This window comes from Oxyura jamaicensis, chromosome 4 (assembly GCF_011077185.1).
Source record: "Oxyura jamaicensis isolate SHBP4307 breed ruddy duck chromosome 4, BPBGC_Ojam_1.0, whole genome shotgun sequence".
NCBI classification, from domain to species: Eukaryota; Metazoa; Chordata; class Aves; order Anseriformes; family Anatidae; genus Oxyura; species Oxyura jamaicensis.
Window position 1 is genome coordinate 16,600,143 of NC_048896.1, and position 21,831 is coordinate 16,621,973.

Here is a 21,831-nt window from a genome sequence, read left to right on the forward strand (position 1 = left end):
ATGCAATGCATTGAAAAGTAATCAGAGCATTCATTTAACAGCAAACACTGAATTCATTACCAGCTTGATAAGAGACTCAGTCCTGCAACACATGCTAACATAACTGTATCTTTAAAGATATAATCTGCAACTGTGTTTTTGTATCAGCATGAGAGAGGATTTTTAAGCACAGATCTACAGGGAGGGGAAAAACACTCATTAAAGCTCTTGCATGAATTAGTCTCACCAGAAGGCAAATTCTTGTAATTGTCGCAGGGAATTTAATAGGGCTGTGGTGTCTATGGAATGCTGTATGAAAGCTGCTAATAAAGATCGAGGAGCGAATTAATTCATGCATTTAGCCAACAGCCAGCAGTGCTGGTCTGATGAGTACGAAGATGCTCTAATCCTTGCAGCTTCTGGGAAATAGCAAGGGCACCATCACACCCCTCAGCATATGCCATGTTAGGGGATTTCCAGGTGCTAAAGGTATGTCTGGCAAAGGCTGTGGGGAATTCCAGCATTTCAGAGAGAAGGCATCCAACTGATGCAAGCAAAAGCTGCCTATCAGAAAGGTCCTACTGACACCTGAGGTAACTGACTACAAACGCTGGTGGTTTATTTCCTCTTGAACATACCTAATGGCTTAAAAAAGGAAGATGTTATCTTTGCTGTTTGTGTACTCAGGATGAAATCAGATCTAAACTCATCAGGACGAACCCCATCACAGACCTATGCAGTAGGTGGCAGTTAACAAGTTCTGTGGAGCCACAAACCTATCTGGGTACGACAGAACAGTTCCTTATAGCTCGAGGAAAGTGTGCCTGAACAGCTTGGGGCAGAAGCAAGATCCTGTATTTACACAAAGTCACAGTGGGAATGCCTGCAGGTTTTACATACATCAGCTAAGCTTGTGTTCAGCACGATCAGCAGCACTGTTTGTGCGGAGGGCAGGATCATCAGCATGACCTGGAGGTGGGGATGGGCTTGTCCAAGCCATAGGGAGAGAAGGCTGAGGTCATCCCTCAATTGCTGTCTTCAAGTAGATAGCTTCCTATTTCTCAAGAAAGTGCTATTTCACTTCCAATTTTTTATCTTTAGCAGGGAACATAGAAATACAAAATACTTTTATATTTCATGCCCCATCAAATCCTTTCCTATTGCTTTGATACCAAGTCCAACATCAGCACATAAACTGACCACATAAATTCAAGATAGGAACAACAGAAGTACACTTCCTACACAAGTATGATAACCACTGAGAAGAAAACATACACTTTCAGTCTAGACTACACACTTTGTCTTTCTGTACTAAGAAATGACTTTCAGAGACTAAGGGCAATACTGGAGAAAATATTTAGAAGTATTGTTGCTGTTTTTGCCTATACCATAAATGAATTTCTCTTCTCAGCTCTCCCCATCTCTGTGTTATCTTTCTTCCCCTGCATTTAATATATTTTCTTGTCCCCAGGGGACTGGAAGTATTAACTTTAAATACAAAGCAGATAGTTAAAGTCTGATATATTGACATTAATTACTGGCCATGCAGTGTCACCTAATTAACAGTTTGAATTTTAGAAGTTTCAGTGCTTGGTTAAAAATAAGCATTCAGAGAACTGTAACTAGGATACAGTACAATTTACATGTGTTTGAAATTTAAGTCTTGACAGTTAACAAACCTAAAGTTAAAAAAAAAAAAACAAAAAACAAAAAACGCACCAAACTTGACCTGACTGTATGAATGTCAAGAAGATGGAATGTTATACATCAGCTTATTAATCCCATAAAACAGTCCTTTTGTAAATAATACTATGCCTAGTATACAACTCCTGATTTTCCTGGAAAATGGATAGAGCTTGTTTCTGCTTCAATGCCTAGACACATGCTGATTAAGTTAGGCTTCTGATTAAATAATCTCTGACTTCCACTAACATATGGCCTGGATAGCACCACGTTATAGCATGTCCCTCTCCACCTAAGAGAAGTCAACTGTTTTTCCCCTGAACTGCATTAGGCAGGGCTGGCACAGCACCGGGATCTTAGAAGATGCTTCGTCAGACAGCAGTGGTACAGGCACGAGATTCTGGCCTAGAGGAGGCAGCAATGGGATTAGCATCAAAAACTCGGCCAACAGTATGTTCTTGAAAGAAAAACCTTAGACATAAACCCAGTTGTGTATTTTCTCCCTCATGTGACACACTTGTTGAAGTCAGTAACGAACTTCTCACTGAATTCAGTGTAGGTGTGATTGGTCTTTAATTGTTACAGGTGTCGTAGATCACTTGCATTCTGGTACCAACTCAAGGTCCCTCCTAGGGAGGAGGGAATGCCAAGTGGGTCAGGTGTTTTAATAAACTATCATTAGTCCCTGTCTTAACAAGTTTATGCATATTAATTTAGAGATAAAAATGGGCATAGTGAAAAGGACAAATGTTTAAGGTGTTAGACATTTAGTTAGCATACGTCTGCTGGAAAGCTGCCATGATGCTCTGACAGGACACCAGCACAGAACCTGCCATCCTCTGAATTTTATGGCACAAAAACGGGTTCCAGCACTCTGTGTCAGACACCTGTGCTGGCATTGGAGTCTCTGCAGTTACGATGCCCATGCTTTCAGACTAGTGGCCTGTCCTCCCAACTAGCTCTTGTCCATATCCTCGTTCTACAAGTTAACATCTTCACAGTTGGTAGTTTCCCAACTTTAGTTAAGTAATAAAGCACATAAAGTGTTAAAAATTGCCCCCCAATCATATTGCAAAATGCTTCTTAGTCTGGCTCACCTTTTGTTTAGTGTCTCTGTGTTTTGCTAGCCTAGATGGTCTGCTGCTTGACACTTCAGCAGCAATTCCTCTCAGTCTGATGGCAAACAGTCAAACCAGAGCACAGAAAATATTGCCATTTTTTGTTTGTTTGTTTGTTTTAGAACAGCTGCTACAGATAAATTCTTCCCTCCTCTTCCCCTGTCAAACAGAATAAAAAAACCTAGGTTTCCCAAATATATATATATATATATATATAAATAAAATGACAAAAGAGGATGAATTGTTTCTGAAGCCTCACTTCTGAGAAAAGAAAAGAAAAGAAAAGAAAAGAAAAGAAAAGAAAAGAAAAGAAAAGAAAAGAAAAGAAAAAAATTCACATAAATCTAACAATTGGGTGTTTGTATTCAGGAGAAATTCACAGCTACACATTCAGACTTGGCTAAATCATACCTCTTCTCTGAACCTGCAACTATCCATTTCTACAATGGCTTCCAGTTCAGTTTCCCATCCCTCAGTTTGTCTTTCAGCTTGTTATCTCTCTATGGTGTTGCTCATCTTTAAATAAAGCCAAGAGTCTTACAGTCACCTCCTAGTGAACTGAACAGAGACTAATACTCCAATTCCCACAACTGAAAGTTTTGTCTGTAATTTAATATTAAGTTCTGTTTTTGTACTGAATTTTGCTGATATTGAGAGAAATGCATTTGTAGGTACGTTAGGCAAAAGTGAATATACATAAATGTTTATTGCAGCAGATGGCTACACAGACTGCTGCAATCATTCCACCTTCTCATCAGTTTTGTCTTCTGTTCTCTCTGTGCTACATTTTTAAGTAAACCACAATCCCACAGTAAGTTCTTGTTAAGTGTTGTTTTAACTCTGCAGAGTTCCTGCAGGTTTGGTTCTCAGTTAAATAGATTGACAAGTTAATTAAGATGTGCCAAGGCTTTGATTTTTTTTTTTTTTAATCCTCTTCTCCTAACAGACATCTGCCTACAAAATTACTGATATACATCCCTTAATTATTGCAGAATCAAAATGTGCAAGTCAAATGAGGGATGTGTGTTTGTGCCTCTTTGTTTAAGGCTCTGCCAGCACTTCCATTACCAGCCCCACTGTCAGGAGTTCACAAATTCATTGTTTAGAAAATATCCTGCCTGAAACTTTGCACGTGAAACTTGAGCACAGCTGTTTTTGCCCTAATGAAAAGTAGTTTACTAAGCCTAGGTTGAGTGTTTATAGACTAAATGATGAAAGCCGTCACTTCTGTGTCAGCTTAGTTCAGAATTCCTCATAATTTTGCTCACTTATAGGAGGTCATAGTCAGCATATAAGGCAGGTGAAGAAACTATTTGCTTATATCAGGAGTAGCGCAGCCAGCAGGACCAGGGAGGTGATCGTTCCCCTGTACTCTGCTCTAGCGAGGCCGCACCTCAAGTGCTGTGTTCAGCTTTGGGCCCCTCACTACAAGAAGGACATCGAGGCCCTGGAGCGTGTCCAGAGAAGGGCTATGAAGCTGGTGAAGGGCCTGGAACACAAATCCTGTGAGGAGCAGCTGAGAGAACGGCTGAGAGAGCGGCTGTTTAGACTGGAGAAGAGGAGGCTCAGGGGAGATCTTATTGCTCTCTGCAACTACCTGAAAGGAAGCTGTGGGGAGCTGGAGGTCAGCCTCTTCTCGCAGGTGACTAGTGATAGGACTAGAGGGAATGGCCTCAAGTTGCGCCAGGGGAGGTTCAGGTTGGAAATTAGGAGAAATTTCTCCTCAGAAAGAGCAGCCAGGCGCCGGAATGGGTTGCCCAGGGAGGTGGTGGCGTCACCATCCCTGGGGGTGCTCAAGGAAAGGCTTGGACGTGGTGCTTAGGGACATGGCTTAGTGGGTGACATTGGTGGTAGGGGGATGGTTGGCCCAGATGATCTTGGAGGTCTTTTCCAACCCTAATGATTCTGTGATTCTACAGTTCCATGAAAGCGCACTACATTGTATGATATTTCATGATCTTCAGCATGGAGCAGCACCCATGTAAGGATGTGAAGCAGCAGAAGCTAAACCAGAGTTTACTCCAGCGTATTTAGGGTTAAAATCACCAAATAGCCTTTTAACACGCTCAGAATAGGCCAGAGGGGACACCCCGAGGCAAAGGCAGGGCTGCCGAGGGGCAGAGGAGCCCCAGCCCCACTCCTGCGGCAGCCATCACCTCACAGCTACCCGAGGGCCGGGCAGCGCCGTGCGGCCTCCTCGGGCCCCACACGGGGCTGGAGGGACGAGATCGTGAGGGGAAAGGACCGCGAGGCGGCCATGGGGAGAGGAGAGCGGCCGGCTGAGCGGGAGCCTCCCCTCAGTAACTCCCCGCTCGCCTCAGCCGAGGCCGCGCCGCCACCAGCGCCGCCCCGCGCCGCTCCCCGCTGCTTGAGCGGCAGCGCGGGCGGCCATTAGGGCGGCGGCGCTCCCCCACGGCCCGCCCTTCGGCGGCGCAAGCCGGGGGCCGGCGCTGAGCACGCGTGGCTGCCTGTGGGGCCGGGGCCCGGCGCATGGAGGCGATGCCGTGCCGCAACCAGCGCCTCGGCCCCGCGCCCGGCCCGCAGGACGAGCAGCAGCCGCCGGTGGTGTTGGCGGCGGCGGCGGCGGGCGGCGGCTGCTCGCGGTTGATCCGCTTCGCGGAGCCCGATGAGGGCGGCGAGAGCAGCCCCAGCCCGGATAGCAGCAGCAGCAATAATAACGGGGGGGTGCTGGTGGAAGTTCGCAGCCCCGCGGCGGAGATCGGGGCTCAGCTGAAGCTGCTGCCGATGAACGACCAGATCCGGGAGCTGCAGACCATCATCAGGGACAAGTGAGCGCCGGGAGGCCGCGCGGCGGGGCCTGACGAGAAACCGGCGGGCGGCGGGGAGGGAGCGAGGGAGGGGCGGGCGGCTCCGGCCGCGCTGAGGCGCTGGGGGGCGCTGAGAGGAACGGGGAGGGCTGAGGGGGCAACCGAGGAGCTGAGGGGGGCGTTGGGGGGCTGAGGGGGGCTGCAGGGGACTGAGAGGGGTGGTGGTGGGCTGAGGGACACGGCCCCCGGGGATGGGGGGGCGGGACCTGAGGGAAGCCCCCCTCCACCGGCAGCCCCTGACAGAGACACCATAAAATCAGAAAGTGGCTCGGGTTGGAAGGACCCTCATAAACCATCTAGTTCCAGCCGTGGAGAGCGCCCAGATTGGATCCGGGAGTGATACAGCGCCGAGGAGGGTTTTGCTGAGGGGCCCTTACCTCCTTAGGTCGCTGCCCTTTCAGAAGGCGTTGCTGTCCGCGCTCCTCGCTTTCTGTCACCAAAAGTCCGCGCTGCCACCACACCTGGTGGGACACGGAGGTGTCATCCCGCTTCTGCAGCTCTAAGGGGCAAAAATCCACGTGAGATTGGGCCCTGCTGCTGAGCACCTCCGACACGAGGTGCTTCAGGCACAGGGAAACAGCAGGGCTCGCATCGCACCTCACGTCAGGAGCTCTCCTCCCACCTGTCCTGTTTGTGTGCTATGGTTCCGCACGTGGAAGGTGATTCTACAGCATGTTAAATTTAGTCTGCAACGTAACACAAACGTACATGGAGAGCATCCATTAAAAGCACAATTTGCCTCCACTGATGCGAGAAGCCCCAGCAGATACAGAGGTGGGGAACAGCTTTTCAGTGGAGTGTTCCAGGTTCCCAATAAACCCTTCCTGTCCTGCAACACACGGGCTTCCTAACATCTGCAGTAACCAACTCGATTCTTCCCCTTATTTCTTCTCTGTTCTACCTGCATAGGCTGCGTTTTGGTATTTCCCAGCTCCTGAGTATTTAACTTTGCAACTGTAATACCACTAATATATTTTTATTTAGAATGAATCACCAAAGACAATACCTACGTTAATTGTACTGGCTTAGATATGCCTTGTTACCTTAAATTAGGAATTTTTGACTCTTCAAAGCATTGTGGAAAAAGCTGATCTCATTGCAGGCAGGAGCACAGGGAGCTAATGCTGGCTTGCTGCAAGGAGGGCAGTTGTGGCAAGACCACACAAAAGATCTCTGCAGGTAAGAATGTCTTCTGGCAGCCTTCCTGCAGAGCAGAAAGGGAAGTTTTATGCGGGCCAGAGACAGCGAGGCAGTCCAAACTCTGCTTGTTGCATGGCCTACAGAAGGGTTTAAGGTTAGTGGAAAGGGAATAACATTTAGCTTTGATATCTAGGTGAATACTAGCAACGTAGCTACTGTACCCACCTAGGTATTTTTATTATTGTTGCAAGTAAATTTTAACTCTTTCAAATATATTGAACAAGTTTCTGGGTGTATTGAATTTAACCAGAAAACAGCAGCTGATATTTTAACTCAGAAGAGATATTTTTTTTTTTTTAGAGTTGCATCAGGCCATTGCACAAGACTCCAGTAAGGCGAGGTGTAGAGTAAACCTTGGAAATAATGAAGCGCCCCTAGCAGCTGCAGCGCTAGCGCACCGTGCTTTATTCTGAGCGTGGCACTGCTCTAGCAGTGGGGATGTAGCCGTCGCTTCCAAGCTCCCTTCCTGCCCAGTGTAGAAAGCTGGACAGCAGACTGCTCAGAAAGGCTTTGTGTGTAACAACGGCAAGGAAACGCTGTTTTTATGTTCTGGCTCAGAAAGGCAGCAGCATTTCAGTGAAGAAAAGGCCTCAGATGGGCCTACTTTAATGCCCATCGTCCAGAAATTTGGTAAAATGTGTGCTCAGCTGCACAGGTGTGAGTATTTCTTATGCAGGGGTTAGAAACTGTTAGTTACCTTTCCTCGAGCAGGTGTAATCTGCCTTACGAGGACTCTGTCCAACTGTGCCATTCCAACCCAGTGCTAAAAGAAGCTCCTCAGAAGAACTTTCATAGTTCTGAATAAGGAGCTATGGCTAAGAGGAGTTACTGGTCTAAAAATCTGATTTAAACTGACAAAAGGCTGCATTCACATACAATGGAGAAGAGGGAAAAGCTATGTCACTGCAGGGCAGTTAGATCCCATCAGTGCATCTCTGTTTCTGGATTGGAAAAGAACAGGTAGCCCCACAGCTGGGCGAGTTCAAGGGGGGTGTTGGGATTACTTAGTGCTCATGAACACAGATGTCCCAGGTACAGCAATCGTGGAAAGGGCAGAAATTACAAAGCAAGCTGCTGGGAGAAACACCAAAAGGAGAAAACAGTCAGTTTGGGGCTATTCTGTGCAGTGAGGAAGGGATAGATGTTCTTGGTGCAGTGCAGACTCGAATCAGGCACATTTACATCAGCCTAAGGATGGACAGGCTGGATGCAGAAGACCTTAGGGACTCTGTGTTGCCCATAGAATGAGAAGCAAAGAAAAGTGGAAAGGAATTCAGGATGCCGAGGAACGCAACACAGCCTTTCAGTTGGAATTACTGTCCAGTAAAAAGCAAGACAAAAACCACCTTCATGTTGCTGGTCTCACATGCTGTGGCAGGTTCAGAGATGGCTAACTGAATCAGTGGTGAGCATTTCATAAGCTAAAATCACAGTTTATGTACTTAGCTTCATTTTATGTAGCTGTCACTACAGTTAATGAGGTCTGCGAGCCAGAATTAGGAAGGCAGATATGTGGCCTTGGCTTGTGCGTGTGGGTGCGCGCGTTTTCCCCCGGCTTGCTCAGTTCTGGAGCCTCAGCCATGCCAAACGGGTGGACAGGTGCCTGCTAACACTGTCGGGTGTGAATTCTGAGCCCTCTCTTAAACTGATGAGTTTAAGTACAGAGTGCCCGGGAGCAAGCAGTCAGAGCCTCTTCTGAGGAGGGTGTGACCTCGCAGTGGTGTCTGGCCTGCACAGGTTGGAACCAGCGATCTGGAAGCTGAAATGAATAGTGTGGCAATCTGCAGCCCAGAGCCCTGGTTTCTGCAGGAGGAAATTCATTAGCTCAGATGGGTAGTGGCATTTGAACTCCCGGTTTAACAACAGACGTGATTTAAATGCAGGTATTTAAGGGTTATTGTGTTTTTTTATGTGAGATGATTGTGCTGTGTTCTGCTGCGGCTTCTTATTCCCCAGGGAACGGAGCGAACAGCGCAGCAGTGAGGACAGCAGAGCAGCAGGACGTGCAATCCTCACTGCTATACAGAGTGTGATGATTCAACAGCGTGCCACTCAGCCGTGATGAGCAGAGATGGCTTTGCTGCAGGCAGGCAGGTTGGGATCCCTTTCACATACCACCCCCCCACAGGCACTGAAATACTGAGTACTTACACACAGGGCTCTGGTTCTCTCTCAGAGAGGATGTGCTCCTGTTCCCAGCTGCATCACTGCCCATTAATGGCACCAGGTTCCAGTGCCTACACTTCTTATAAAGGTCTTTGATGAATTCTGTTTGGGGAAGCAGCTTTTTTCCAGCCTTGCCTTCACAGCACCCTGCTGTCTCTGGAGGAGTTCTCTTGCAAGGTGAACGGGAGAAACAGGAATTACCGAAGTATGTCAGACCATGATGTGCCTACAGGCCTGGCAGTGGTTGTAACCAGTACCAGTTACTTTATTAAGAAGTTTGTAGTCTGCTGTAGATCATTGCTTTGTATCCTCATATCTGATTGTTAAGGTGAGCAATTCCAGCGTTTTCACATGAGCCTTTTTTCTGGCCCCTAGAAATCGATTTTCTCGTGGTGTGGGGCTTGAACTCTGGTCACAGCTTTCCAGCTGAAGGTGTGCACGAGGTCTGTCATTTTCAGTATTGTTATTATTTGTCTCTAATTTTTATGCATGCCACCACTATTGTCCTCCATCCCCTTAAAAAACAGACATAACTGACCACTGACCAAGGGTGTTCTGTGAACAGTTTGTAAAAACATTAGCCTCCCCGTGCGAGGACAGAGTAGCTCATTTAAAGCCTCATAATCTGTATTAGTAGCCCACAGTATGCACTCTAAACTTTTATTGCTTTGCAGTCAAACCCAGAGCTGTGACATGGTCAGGTTTGTCTTACCCTCCTTTCATGAAATATGGGTAAGTTTTCTGACGTGCCACACCCTAGTCTGGAAAAACCTAAGAACACACCACCTGCACACTTTGCTACCTGCTGTTATTTTTTTTTTTTATATATGCACACACCGCAGTTGGGAATCTGAATCCCTTTAAAAAATCTTAACAAAATCAGTTTGTGTGACTGCAAGCTCGTTTCTTGGTTATTTGATGGGGCTTTCTTCAGTTCTGGTTTTCTGATTAACATCAAAGTAGCAGAACATTAAGATTATCCCGTCATTGCCAGAAAGAGCAAAAACCGAACAGCATTTTGAATAACAAATACTGTGGTGTTGGCACAAGGAAAGAGATCAGATTAGGCTGCCGGTCTTTTAAAACCCAATTTTCTTAATGTGGCAAGGTTAGGAGCAGTACAGGGAGTAGGCGGACAAACGTCCTGACTTCCACTCTTGTAAATAGAAGATGTTGCAGAACCTTGGGGATTAAGTGCAAAACTATCTGTGGTATTTCAAGAGACATCCAGAGTATCGTAGCTTGAAGATGAGAGCGGGGTATGCCTAGTGTGATTAACAGACAGTTTCACTAAAAGTGGCCTGCCTGTGATGGTGATTCCTTGCCAGAGGATGTTTAAGGCTAACATACTGGAAGTGTTTTCTCCATAGTTGGAAGTTTGTCCTACTTCTGTGTGGTGAGAGTTGGTCTTGACACAGGAAGCCAGGTGTTCCAACCTGGCTTTACGACTGCAGCTGTCAACGTGGCACGTTTGCACAGCATGGAGCAGGAAGAGGTGAGCTTAACCTTCCTGTCTTCTGGACGGGCCACCAGCCAGCAGTCGTGGTAGCAAAAAGTTCCACCTAAGCCAGTCAGCCAAGAGAGAGGTGTTTTTGTAGCGCTGCCTGCTTGTCCCTGCTCATTTTAGGCTCAGGCTCACTAGGCTTATCACACTGAGTGCATTTCAGATAAGATAGGATATCCTGCTTGTCAGGTGCGGTGGGTCAGTCTCAGCACTTGGGATCTGCTTCCTCACTGTCCTGTGGTTCAACTGACTTAAGAACGGGCAAAGCAAAGCTCTCCTGCTTACAGCTGTAGAGAACCTGCCAGGCTGGCACAGGTCAGAGCTGCTGAGGTGTTTTGGAAGTAAGCTGGCATGGTGGTACAATGGAAAGCCTACAAAATATCCTGCTCATGTTTTCGTGCTTCAATTGCTACGTGTGCGGTGCAGCAACATGGCCAATGGTAAGGGCAAAGCCCTGCGTGAGCTCACTGCACCTCAAGCTTCTCCACCTGGTACGAAACACTCAGTGGGATCTCTGGGGGATGAAGTTGGAATGTGGCAGGAGACCCTTCTCCAAACTGACTCTGGAAAATGTTGTCCTTCGAGTAAAATTATATTTAAGCAATGTTCTTAATTATTCCCCAGTTTAAAATAGAAATTGTTACCTTTTTCAGGACAGCCAGTAGAGGAGACTTCGTATTTTCTGCTGATCGTCTGGTAGGTGAAGAATTTCTTCTTCTTGGTGTTGTGCTGTGTAATTCTTTTATAAAATGGTCTTGTGAGCTAGAATAATGTTAGTGTGAGGGCAACTTTTCTAAACAAAGGAAATTGCTGTTTGACAGCAACTTTCTGCATAGGGATTCTGTTCTTTGTTACAGTGTCTTCATCTCAAAGGGTTCCAGAAACTAAGTTATTATAAAATACTTCAGTACAGTGAGAAGTAGCAACATGAGAATGTGATTTAAAAACCGATGCACAGAGGCCGTAGATAACTTAGCGTTAGTTTGAAACAGTACTTCTGATCTTGTCAACAATTTCTTACAGTCTAGATGTGAACGACTGATTGCATGCAGAGCACCTCGTGACACTTGTTGTGTGGTAGATCAGCAGCTCTGGGTGCATCCACCCTGGGAGCGGGCTTTTAACCATGTGGTAGCTGCTAGCAGGGACAAAGCAATTTGAAACTTTCACACACTCTGGTAAGTCAGGACAAAGGCTGGTGGGAATGCAGCAGTTATCTCACGTAAATTAAATGCCTAAAGAAGCCCACAGCACTTGCTACCACACATGTACTGGATACGCCCTTATATTCAAGAGGGAGTTTCCTATTTGCGACTCCAGATTCATTACTGAGGAAATCCTTTCCTTCTCCCTCTAACAATCAGTCCAGAGAGCATTCAGTCACCGGCACTATTTGCTAAACCAGCCAGGTTTCCTGTGAGGAGCCCAGTCTTAATCCATGCCTGATGCAGGCTTGCTCAGGGCTTACATACGACCCTGACCTGACGTGTGACTGCAGTGCTTTTTATCTCTGCAGCTTGTTCCACTTTCCCCGCTGTTTTTCCCTTCTCGAGAATGTTTCTGCCTCTTCCATTCTCCAGGATCAGTGAAAGCCTGAGCCAACAAAACTCATCACTGTAACTATTGGGTCAAGTTACCCACCGCAGTGTCCCTCTTTGCCTTCATAAGGGGCAGCCACAGTCCCACCTTCTTTCTGAGCCAGCAGTTCTCAGCAGACATAATGTCCTTCGCAGCACTGTGCAAGTGGGAACAGCACGGGAAGCATCCACAGCCTGTGCTAAACCAGCTCAGCTGTGGGGCATTCTTCATCATCAGCCAACATCAGCAACCCCGCGTACTTACAGGGCGCAGGTCTCCAGTCCAGAGTCAGGCCCCCTCCCCACCAGCACTCCTCTCTGGTTAACATTCTTGTTTTACCTTGTAGCAGCTTCCCGTCTTCTCAGGAGCATTCCTTCCCATCAATTTCTTCGAACTAAAGCAAAGCAATAAAGATTCTGTTCGGTACTTTAAAAATGAGATAAACAATGGCTATCCTGTTACAGACAGGAGAACCCTTATGGGTCCAGGCACGATTTATCACCATTCATTAGTGTGACAGGCCTCTCCCACCTACCGTCTCACTCTGTTTGGAGGTGGTCTGCTGGTCTGCTTTTCATTCTGTAAGAGGAATATTACGAAAAGCAGTGTGTGACTGTCCCATTTGCTGTTACCACAGTTTCACATGGGACGTGGGCTCTAGTAGATGCACAACCATTGTTAAGGCTTGCTGCGCGTTTGTGATCTGACTAGCAGACAGCTGATTAATGACAAGATGCAGTCTGAAAACAAATGCATGGAGCTGTAGAGTAACAAACTCTTGTTGCAGAGAGAAAATGAGAACGGAGTTACGCTTGCTGCTAGTTTGGCAGTTACTGGTGGCAAGTATCTTGTAAGGTCACAATAGGGAGAGGGTTCAAGGAGGAATCTGATGGATGGGTAGCGGTACAGTTTTTCCATCTGGCAGTTTGTTTCTCACAGAAAAGGATGGCAAAAGAAATGGTCAAAGATATTTGTGGAAGGAGGGAGTTAAGAGGTGGTAAAGGTTAGCAGAAAGTTCCTGAAAGTGACTGCTGGTGGTGTGGTCCTGCAGCTGCAAGCTGGGGGGCTGAAATCATGAATAAGATGACAAATCATCTTGTGTCTGGGAAGGAAAAGGGGCAGGCGTGGGAAGTAAGCCCCTAGCACAAGAAAGGCTCGATCATTAATGACTTGTAGTAGTAGATACCTGAACAGATAGACCAGAAGGTGCTAGGGAGAGCAAGCTGAGAACCACCAGGCATCGTGTGCCTCAATTTGGGGCAAGGACCAAGCACAGTTGCCTTGCAGCCTGGATTCAGGCAGGGGTTTGTCATCTACACAGCACTGCCCTGCAGCCTCAGCTGACAAGTGGGGTGAGGTAATGTTGGTCACTCTGGATTTTAGAATAGAAAAGTTGGAAGGGACTTTCAAAGATCATCTAGTCCAAGTGATTCTTTAAAAATTCATTTTTAATTTATTTACATTCTAGCTTATTTCATTTCATTGCTTCACCTCTTTCCAAACTGCAGGCAGGCACAAGAGTTGTGACATGCAGCCACTCAGGATTACAGTTATCTGTTCAGGTGTCTCTAGAGGGGCTCTCCCTTTTCAAGGTTTGTCTGGTCAGAGACACGCCATCCCTAACTGCACCTCGGCTGCTTTCCCTAGTTTGTGATTGCACCTCTTGTAAACGAGAGTGCTGGCAGCTGCTTTCTCTAGGTGCCTATTATCCCCATTTCTCTGTTCGTGGTCCCTGAAGGACTGGCCCAACCTGATTTCTTCAGCGGTATTTGAGAGTGGTAAGGAGACTTGATCCATGTGTTTAACTGGCTGAGAAAGGGTAGGTTCACCAGCATCGTGACATCCTCAAAACACTTAGGTGGTGGTTAACTACAGCTCCTCACGCTCGTAGTAGCTGTGGCTTTTCCTAGCAGTTCTAACACACCTTGTGCTAATGAAGGTTCAAAGCAAACAGCATTTCCCTTGCTTACTGCAGGGGCAACCTTAAACATGTAACTAATAAATGAGCACACTGACTATATAATTTTGCATATCAGCATTAAATGCATAACCTAACACTTCAGCAGAAGTCTGTGAGCAGTGACAGTTTAACTAGGCCTGCTGGAACTTAACATGGTTAGCTCCCTCCCTCCTCCCAAAACCTCATCAAAGAGGGACTTTTAGTTTACTAACTCCTAACGCAGTCTGTGTGCGTGCTAGGAACTGGGGCAGGATGGAAGAACAGAAAAACCTTCCAGCCTGCCCTGCTTCTGGAGCGTCTGAAGTGAGCTCGGTCCCAGGAGCACTCACCTGGTTTCTGCCCTTATGCAGTGACTTTTGCTTAATAGGCTTCATCTTTGGCTTGGCGGTAGCTTTCCTTGAGCAGTCCTGGCCTTCGAACCTTTGGCTCACCAGCAGAGAGAATTCTGTATACCTGCCATACCCAGAGCTTCTCTCCTGGGCAGTCACTCTGAGCTGAGATGAATGCATTTCGTACCTTCGCCTGGGCTACGGCACAGGTTTCCTGCCCTCTGGAGGGCCGTGTGACGCGCCAGCCACAGCTCCAGGAGCGATGTCCCCACTGATGCTGGGCCATCTGCACCCTGTGAACACGCAGGGGCTGAGCAGTGTGGAGTCATCAGAGCTGCCAGGGGGGTGATAAAGAGACTTGCAGATCCACTGACACGTCTTTGGGCGCTTGGTGGTATGCTTACAGCGCTGCAGCTGTTCTGGGCAGCCCTGCTGCGGCTTCTTGGAAATATGGATGTTGAAACAGGCCTTAGGGCCTAGCTGATGGGGAACTGAAAGAAGGGGGATTTTCCTTTTTTTCCTCACTGATATATTCTGTCAGCAACATGAAGTTAATTTAACATGGGTGGTCCACTTACTTGTTGAGAAACATTTGTCTCTGGCTTTATCTGCCAGACAGAAGTTAAGCCGGTTTTCTGAAGGCATTATAGATGTACCCCTGCCCCCGTTTTGTTTTTTAATGCCTTCATTTCATGTGTGGACAAAACATACACATTGCCCTATAAAAGCCCTTTAAAGTCTATCCCTAACTACTAGTAAAAGAGGATGTTTTTGGCTGTTAGGTGTTCACCTAGTACTTGCAGGAACTCCTAATGTTTAGTATCTTACCTGGATAGGTGACAAACCCCTTTAAGCTGATCTCTCTGGTTCTACAGATCAGACTTGTGGTTGAAGAGGGACTGAATCAACTGCCGTACACGGAATGCACGGTGACCACTCCAACAGGTACGTGGGAAACGTAGGACTGGAAGTGGAAGCTGAGTTAATATAACCATGTGGAACTGTTACAAGAGGCTGGAACAACTTAACACTCAGGCTAGAGTACAGAGTTCAGGTCCCCTCAAGATATTAAAAAAACCAACTAGATGTGCAATGACAGGACTGAGCAGAACACAGTCACAGAGTTGTCACCTTACTATGGTTTTAAATTGGTCTTGCAAAACTGATAAAAACTTTACCAGTGTACGTGCAGGATCACCTTACTCGCCCGTATCACACCATTGAATTAAAACTGATGACATTTCACGTGCCCGTTACAGAAGAAAGCGCTCAGCACAAGCAGTTCTGTTGTGCCAGCAAAAATCTGCCTCTGTTGCAACCGTGAGTGATGGTAAGCAGGAAATAAGTGGCTGTGTTGACGTTAGAGGAAACCCACTGCAGTACTTTTGGTTTGCTCCTATGAACCTTACAAGATACGTAAGGTTGCATGGGTTACTCAGAGGTAGCGTGGTTGCTGCTCAGTGCATCAGCCACGTCTGGGGAACCTCAAGCACACCCAGAGCACCTGCAGTACCCCTGTAGGACAGGCACCGGCTGAGTCCTCCTCCCCTTGAGGATTTTGCTGAAAGTAGTTACAGAAGAAATGGCCTGAGAACGCTCGGTGCTGAAGCTAGCTAGAGTTTAGGAAGGCGCCCAGGAGCCGCAGTCACTTACCTTGGCTCGCTTTTACCTAAAACAGCAGCTACTTCTTGCGGCCTGGCTTCACGTCAGTCCCAGGTCAGTCGGTGAGGGGCGGTTTGATGGCTGTCGGCGTTACCCACTTTGTCCCAGGTCCCCTGTGAGTAACGCCCTCCTGATGCTCTGCAGTTGTTTCCCAGTGAGCCACTCGCCTGCCTGTGGGGAACGAGCGCCTTGGGCCTGGCCCTCTGGGCACACGTCGCTGCGGTGCGCAGGCTGACTGCTGTTACTGCTAGCCCTGCCGTCAGAGCCTCAGCCCTCCCACCCTTACCCGCGCCCAAGGAGGGAGCTAAAATGGCCTCAGACACACTCATCCGACAGGAAGCCTGCCTCGAGAACGCAGACACTTAGCTACGAATTGTTGCTTATTTATACTTAACTCTTTCCCTCCAAGCATCTGCAAGCTGCCACCAGCACAGATGATTTGTACTCGTTCAGAAGCAGAACGGCCCTCGAGGCCAGCAACGAAATGCCCGGTCGGCTCTCCTTTAAAAGGAGCCTTTGGACTTTTTTCAGCCGGGCAGGAGAATATGCAACACCCATAAAAACACTGCCACGTCTCTGCGGTGGTACTGGGCAAGTTCAGGTTAGATCTGAAGAACTCCGAGTGAGCTTACCTTGCTTTGCTGCCTTTGAATTCAGAACCTTGAACTCGCAGTACTGGCAATCTCTCATACACATCCCCTTGCCCACTTCTGTCCTTCAGTGATCAGGAACGCAGCGAGAGTAGCATCATGTTTTGGTTATGCCTCTTCACCTGCAGCACTGGAGTGCATTTACTTGCTTACTTCGGGCACGTACTGTTTATCCTTATTTTGGATAACATCCTTCATCTAAAACAATCACCTGCATTTTGAGTTATAAAGCATACAGACAGGATCACACCTGTGCTGCTCTTCTGATGTAACTGTCACAAGTAACAGTTTCATGGCTCTGGTCCTGTTCCCACGGCTTGTTTGAGGAGTGCACGATGTGGCGTGCAGATGGTCCCTGGGTCTGTGGGGGAACCTCGTTTCCATTCACACCAGGGTCACTTAAAACAGGATGGGGCAGAGGGGAGCGATCACTGCCACTGACCCTTGGTTTCTTTCCTTTTTTAGGATACAAGTACGAAGGAGTGAAATTTGAAAAGGGAAACTGCGGAGTCAGCATCATGAGAAGCGGTAGGCAGGTTTTGGTTGTTGAAGGGGTACGAATGAAATGCTTTTGAAACCAGTAAACAGCTTCCTTCTGAAAACGCGCAACAAACTTCCCTACAGCAAAGGTTTCCCCCAAACTGCTAGCTGACATTCTGTAATCAAGGATACCTAAGAAAGAACAGCAAGTAATACGTTTCTTCAACATTTCAGCAGACCAATAGCAGCAGCAGACTTCATCTGACCTCTTCTTTAACAACCATTAACTCTGAGAGACCAGGCCAACTCTCCTTCCTCGTTTGCCACTAGTTTTTCCTCCTCAAAGACAGCTCTCCAAATAAGCCACGCTCCGTGGTGCTAGAGGCAGTACTCCTTTGTCCAAAACTATGTAAAGCTTTTTATGATATTAAGTCCCGTGGCTCCGCAGGTTCCTGTACTGTGTTTTTTACCATGGTGTGGCTATGCAGAGCTCAAAGTTGTTTTTCAAACCACGCATGAATTACAACAATATTTGTTTTCATATTTCTACTTCTTTCCTTTGAAAACCTGCTTAGCACTAGAACATGGGAACACAAGTACCTGCGAGCCAAATGACACCGAGTAGGCTTGTTTTTCTGTCTAAACAGAGAGAACGAAAATAGCTTAAGGTCTTTTTAAAACTTGAAAGCAAGAAAAAAAACTCCTTTTGAGAACTCTTCATCAATACAGTATTGGGACGGTCCATTTAATGCTAACATCTTGTTGTTGTGCCCTTTGCTATCATGTAATATTTCTTTTTCTGCTCATTTTGAGGCGAAGCAATGGAACAAGGCTTACGGGATTGCTGTAGATCGATCCGCATAGGAAAAATCCTGATACAGAGCGATGAGGAGACTCAAAGGGCAAAAGTATACTATGCTAAGTTTCCCCCAGACATTTACAGGAGGAAAGTTCTTCTTATGTACCCCATACTAAGTAAGTGTATTATTTACGGTGACTGTTCTGTATTTAAATTAAAGCTTCTGAATTTCAGGGGCTTTTGTTAGATTTTGGCTTGATTTAGGTGACATAGTAGGGACCTGATCAGGCTGTGCCAGAATACACATCAGTCAGCCCACATCAGCGTGAACGCAGAGCAGATCACTTGGGTTTGGCTGCACTTGTGAAAAAGGCAGATACGTTCAAGTCCGATGGCAAAATTTTTTAAGAAATGAACTTATATGAGAAAAGACTTGAAATAGTATTTTCACTATTAAAAGACTTTTTGAGGAATAATTCTAAAGTAAATTATTTTAAAGTTAAATGCAATTAAAAGCACAAAATAAATCAATGTGGTAAGGGCTTTGTCAGGATGAAGGAAATTTTCCAGCCTAAGATGTAATTCTGGTTCTGCACATGGAGCTCTTAATTGCTAACTTATTATTTTAGATGAGTTTTCTTGCCTCGGGGCTTTAATAAAATCTACTGACTTCAGTGTTTAAAACCTGGCAGAGATGGCTATTTGGGTGTAAAGATTAAATTCCTTCGTCAGGCGACAAAAATTTTCAGTAATTAATGCTTGCCGAGGTGACAATCGACCAGTGGGACAGGACAGGATCGTCATTCAGCCCCACACCAGGATTGGTGCAGGTAACCCCGGCTGCCTTAGGAAGAGTTCTTCAAGCAGGAAAACAAAAAAATCTCACTTTTTCCCCTTCTAGGTACTGGTAATACTGTAATTGAGGCTGTCAAAGTTCTTATAGAACACGGCGTGCAACCAAGTGTCATTATCCTGCTAAGCCTATTCTCCACACCGCACGGTAAGTCAAGGGGCTGTGAGGGGGGCAGAGGTGCTCGCACCTCTGCGTTCAGCGGGGAAGGCTTCTGGCAGTCCCGCGCTCCAGGCAGCTGCCAAGAGCTCCTGTGAATGACACCAGCAGCGCTCTGCTCAGGAAGGATTTTTTTTCCCTCTGAATTTTGAAACGGAGAGCAAACACTGGCATGTGTGGCATGGGCAGGGGAGAAGGCTAGCAGAATGAAAAGGGCCTGTTACCCATAACGGCAAAACTGCGAGTGGTGAAGCATTCCTATGAGCAGGAATAGGTAAAGAAAAATGCTTCGACGGCGCACAGAGCGCTGTAAGTCTTCCCTGTTGCTCCAGAGCACAGCAGCCCGTGCTGAGTTGGTCAGCCACCAACTAACACCAGTTCTACAGAATGTAGATGTAAAATAAGCTACAGAACTGGACTGTCTGCACATTAAAGATCTTTTTTAAAAGATCTTTAAAGATTTAAAAGATGACCCTAAAAAGGGATATCTGTTTCTTTACGTAGGAAAATGGATCTTGTGGGTTGTTCTAAAAATTGCCCATGGCAGAAGTCACTGTCAAAAAATCGACCATGCTGCAGAGAGTTATTCCTGGCAGTCTGTAAGCAAAATAGTGATTGGATTAAATAGTGAATAGATTAGTTGGGGAAGTTAAACGTATGGTGAAGAAAAGAGAAATCCCTGTAAGAAACCCAGAAGAACAATCCACTGAATTCTGGAAGTTTTTCCTCACGGGCAGGCAGATAAGCCGGACATGAGGCAGAAGAACAGAGGCAGACTCACCCACAGCATTCTGCTTACCTTGATGTGGCGCTGAAATACGGCTGCGGTGTGCCATTGATTCCTTTGATTTCTCTCCTCTCTCTCCAAAGGTGCCAAATCGATCATCCAGGAATTCCCAGAGATCACAATTTTAACTACAGAAGTTCATCCTGTCGCGCCAACACACTTTGGACAGAAGTATTTTGGAACGGACTGAGGCACTTGGAACAAAGCGATATGACTGTATGATAGCACAAACGAGGTTTTTTCTACATTTTATTATTATTTGTAGCAGAGTTGATTGAGGGCATGTTTAAAAAATCTTTTTGGCCAAAGGGGGAAATACTTGACCTAGATTACTTCTGGTTGGTTACTGCCTGAGCACTGAACCAAGTGCAGTAACAAAGCACTCTGAATCATTGCAAAGTCAAGCGTCTTCATGCTGTACTCGTATAAACTGCTACACTCTCTGCTTTAATTTATTTATTCTTCTATAGCCTGTTTTGTGGCTGCTTGCAAAAGTGAAATAAAACAACTAAATCATGAAGGTGTGTCCTTCATTCCTAGTGCTGCCGTTGACATCGCTCCAGGTTAGGCAGCACAGCCACTCTCACCAGTTCCAGTACAACAGGTGCACGTGGTAGCAGCCTCACTGCATTCCTGGCACAGTTTTCAGTCTTGGGATGGTGGCCAAGAACCAAAGCTGTAACTCTCTGAATTTTGCTCTAAATAGATTATTTTCAACGAGTAGAACATCTGCAGTTATCTTGATCCGTGGTACTGAAGAATCTTCCTGTTGCAGTGTGTGTGCCCTAATGGGGTGGGAATTGGGAAGGGGAGGAGTGCTGTCTACAGAAGTTCTGCTCACACTGTGGTTGAGTTTTGCTTCTTAAAACTTCCGTGGACGAATCAGGATCACTGACCGTTGTAAAGACCAGGCAATGGCAAAAAGCTGGCCTCAAATTCTAGCTCTGTTCACAGAGCACCAGGGCTTAAAATCAGAAGACAAACACCCTTCCAAAACAGCCAGTGCAGGGACTGTGTGAATCACACCAGGCATAAATCTACCAATCTGATTTTGGAAAATTAACATACAAAGACAGCGCAGTCCATTATTTCTTCTTAAATATTCTAAAAAGTGCGGGATTACACAACGGCATCGCAGGCTGGTTACCTCTTTGTCAAAGGGCTGGAATGTAAGGGCTGGGCTGCTCCAGCCAATGCCTTGTAAGACAAGGGGGCACCATCTAATTAATCTATTTTTTTGGTACAGATGAAGCACGTTCCTCGCTCCAGACAATAATACCAATTAATTAAAGTTCTGTAAGGCTTCCAGCAATGGAGCGTTTGCCCTCATCATGGGCTAAGTCATAGGAAATAATCACTCACAAGTATAATAAATTAACCAAAAATGGTTTTAATGCAGTCCTTGCCTGCAGTACAGTATAAACTGTGCAGGCTTTCTAGTATAAACCATAATAGAAAATGACAGAGCAGAACGTACAGGATATCCAGCTGTAGAAACCATACAAACACTCGGAAAATGCCAGTGAAACATACACAAAGCATTTATATTAAAGACAAGGTTTGTTAGACAATAAAAACAAGTATCCAAAGCTTTTGTAAAAACCCATTTGATATCAAAAGTCTCAATGCTGGCAACAGCATTAAACTCCTGAACCCTACTACACATCCCAAATGCTGTCAGCGGACCATTTGCAATGTTCCCTGGAAAACATTTACTTCCTATTAAATTAAGGGATAAGAAATTAGTATTAAACAACCCAACACTGAGTGTCAAGTCCTCTGCTGAACAGAATAGTGTTGACTGTATGCAAAGTTTGCAGCCTCAAGATATGTATAAATACCAACACCAGGCCATCCTGGTTTCCTAAAACGCAACTGAATATAATAATAAATGAAATTTATTTTACTATTTTGAATAATTTAGTAGCTATTGGCACAGAGCCCACTAAGCCAGTCTTCCTTGGTATGAGAAGCTCTTGACACTACAGTGGTTTACAGTGAAAGTTCTGACCCGGCTGGAGAGGCAGTGTATCGGCTCCCAGATGGAGCTTCCTAATCCAAAAACAGCCATTTCAGTTCCTACTTCACGCAAGGTTTCC

At 46.2% G+C, this 21,831-nt stretch overlaps 1 protein-coding gene across 1 annotated transcript; it reads left to right on the plus strand.

The window, feature by feature from the left end:
- Nucleotides 1-5,197: 5,197 nt before the first annotated feature.
- Nucleotides 5,198-20,252, plus strand: UPRT (uracil phosphoribosyltransferase homolog). The gene is made up of 7 exons (XM_035325850.1): nt 5,198-5,569; nt 11,132-11,174; nt 15,221-15,290; nt 17,123-17,185; nt 17,951-18,112; nt 18,838-18,936; nt 19,816-20,252. The coding sequence occupies exons 1-7, from the start codon at nt 5,271-5,273 to the stop codon at nt 19,920-19,922; spliced, it is 843 nt and encodes a 280-aa protein (XP_035181741.1). The 5' UTR covers nt 5,198-5,270; the 3' UTR covers nt 19,923-20,252.
- Nucleotides 20,253-21,831: the final 1,579 nt, after the last annotated feature.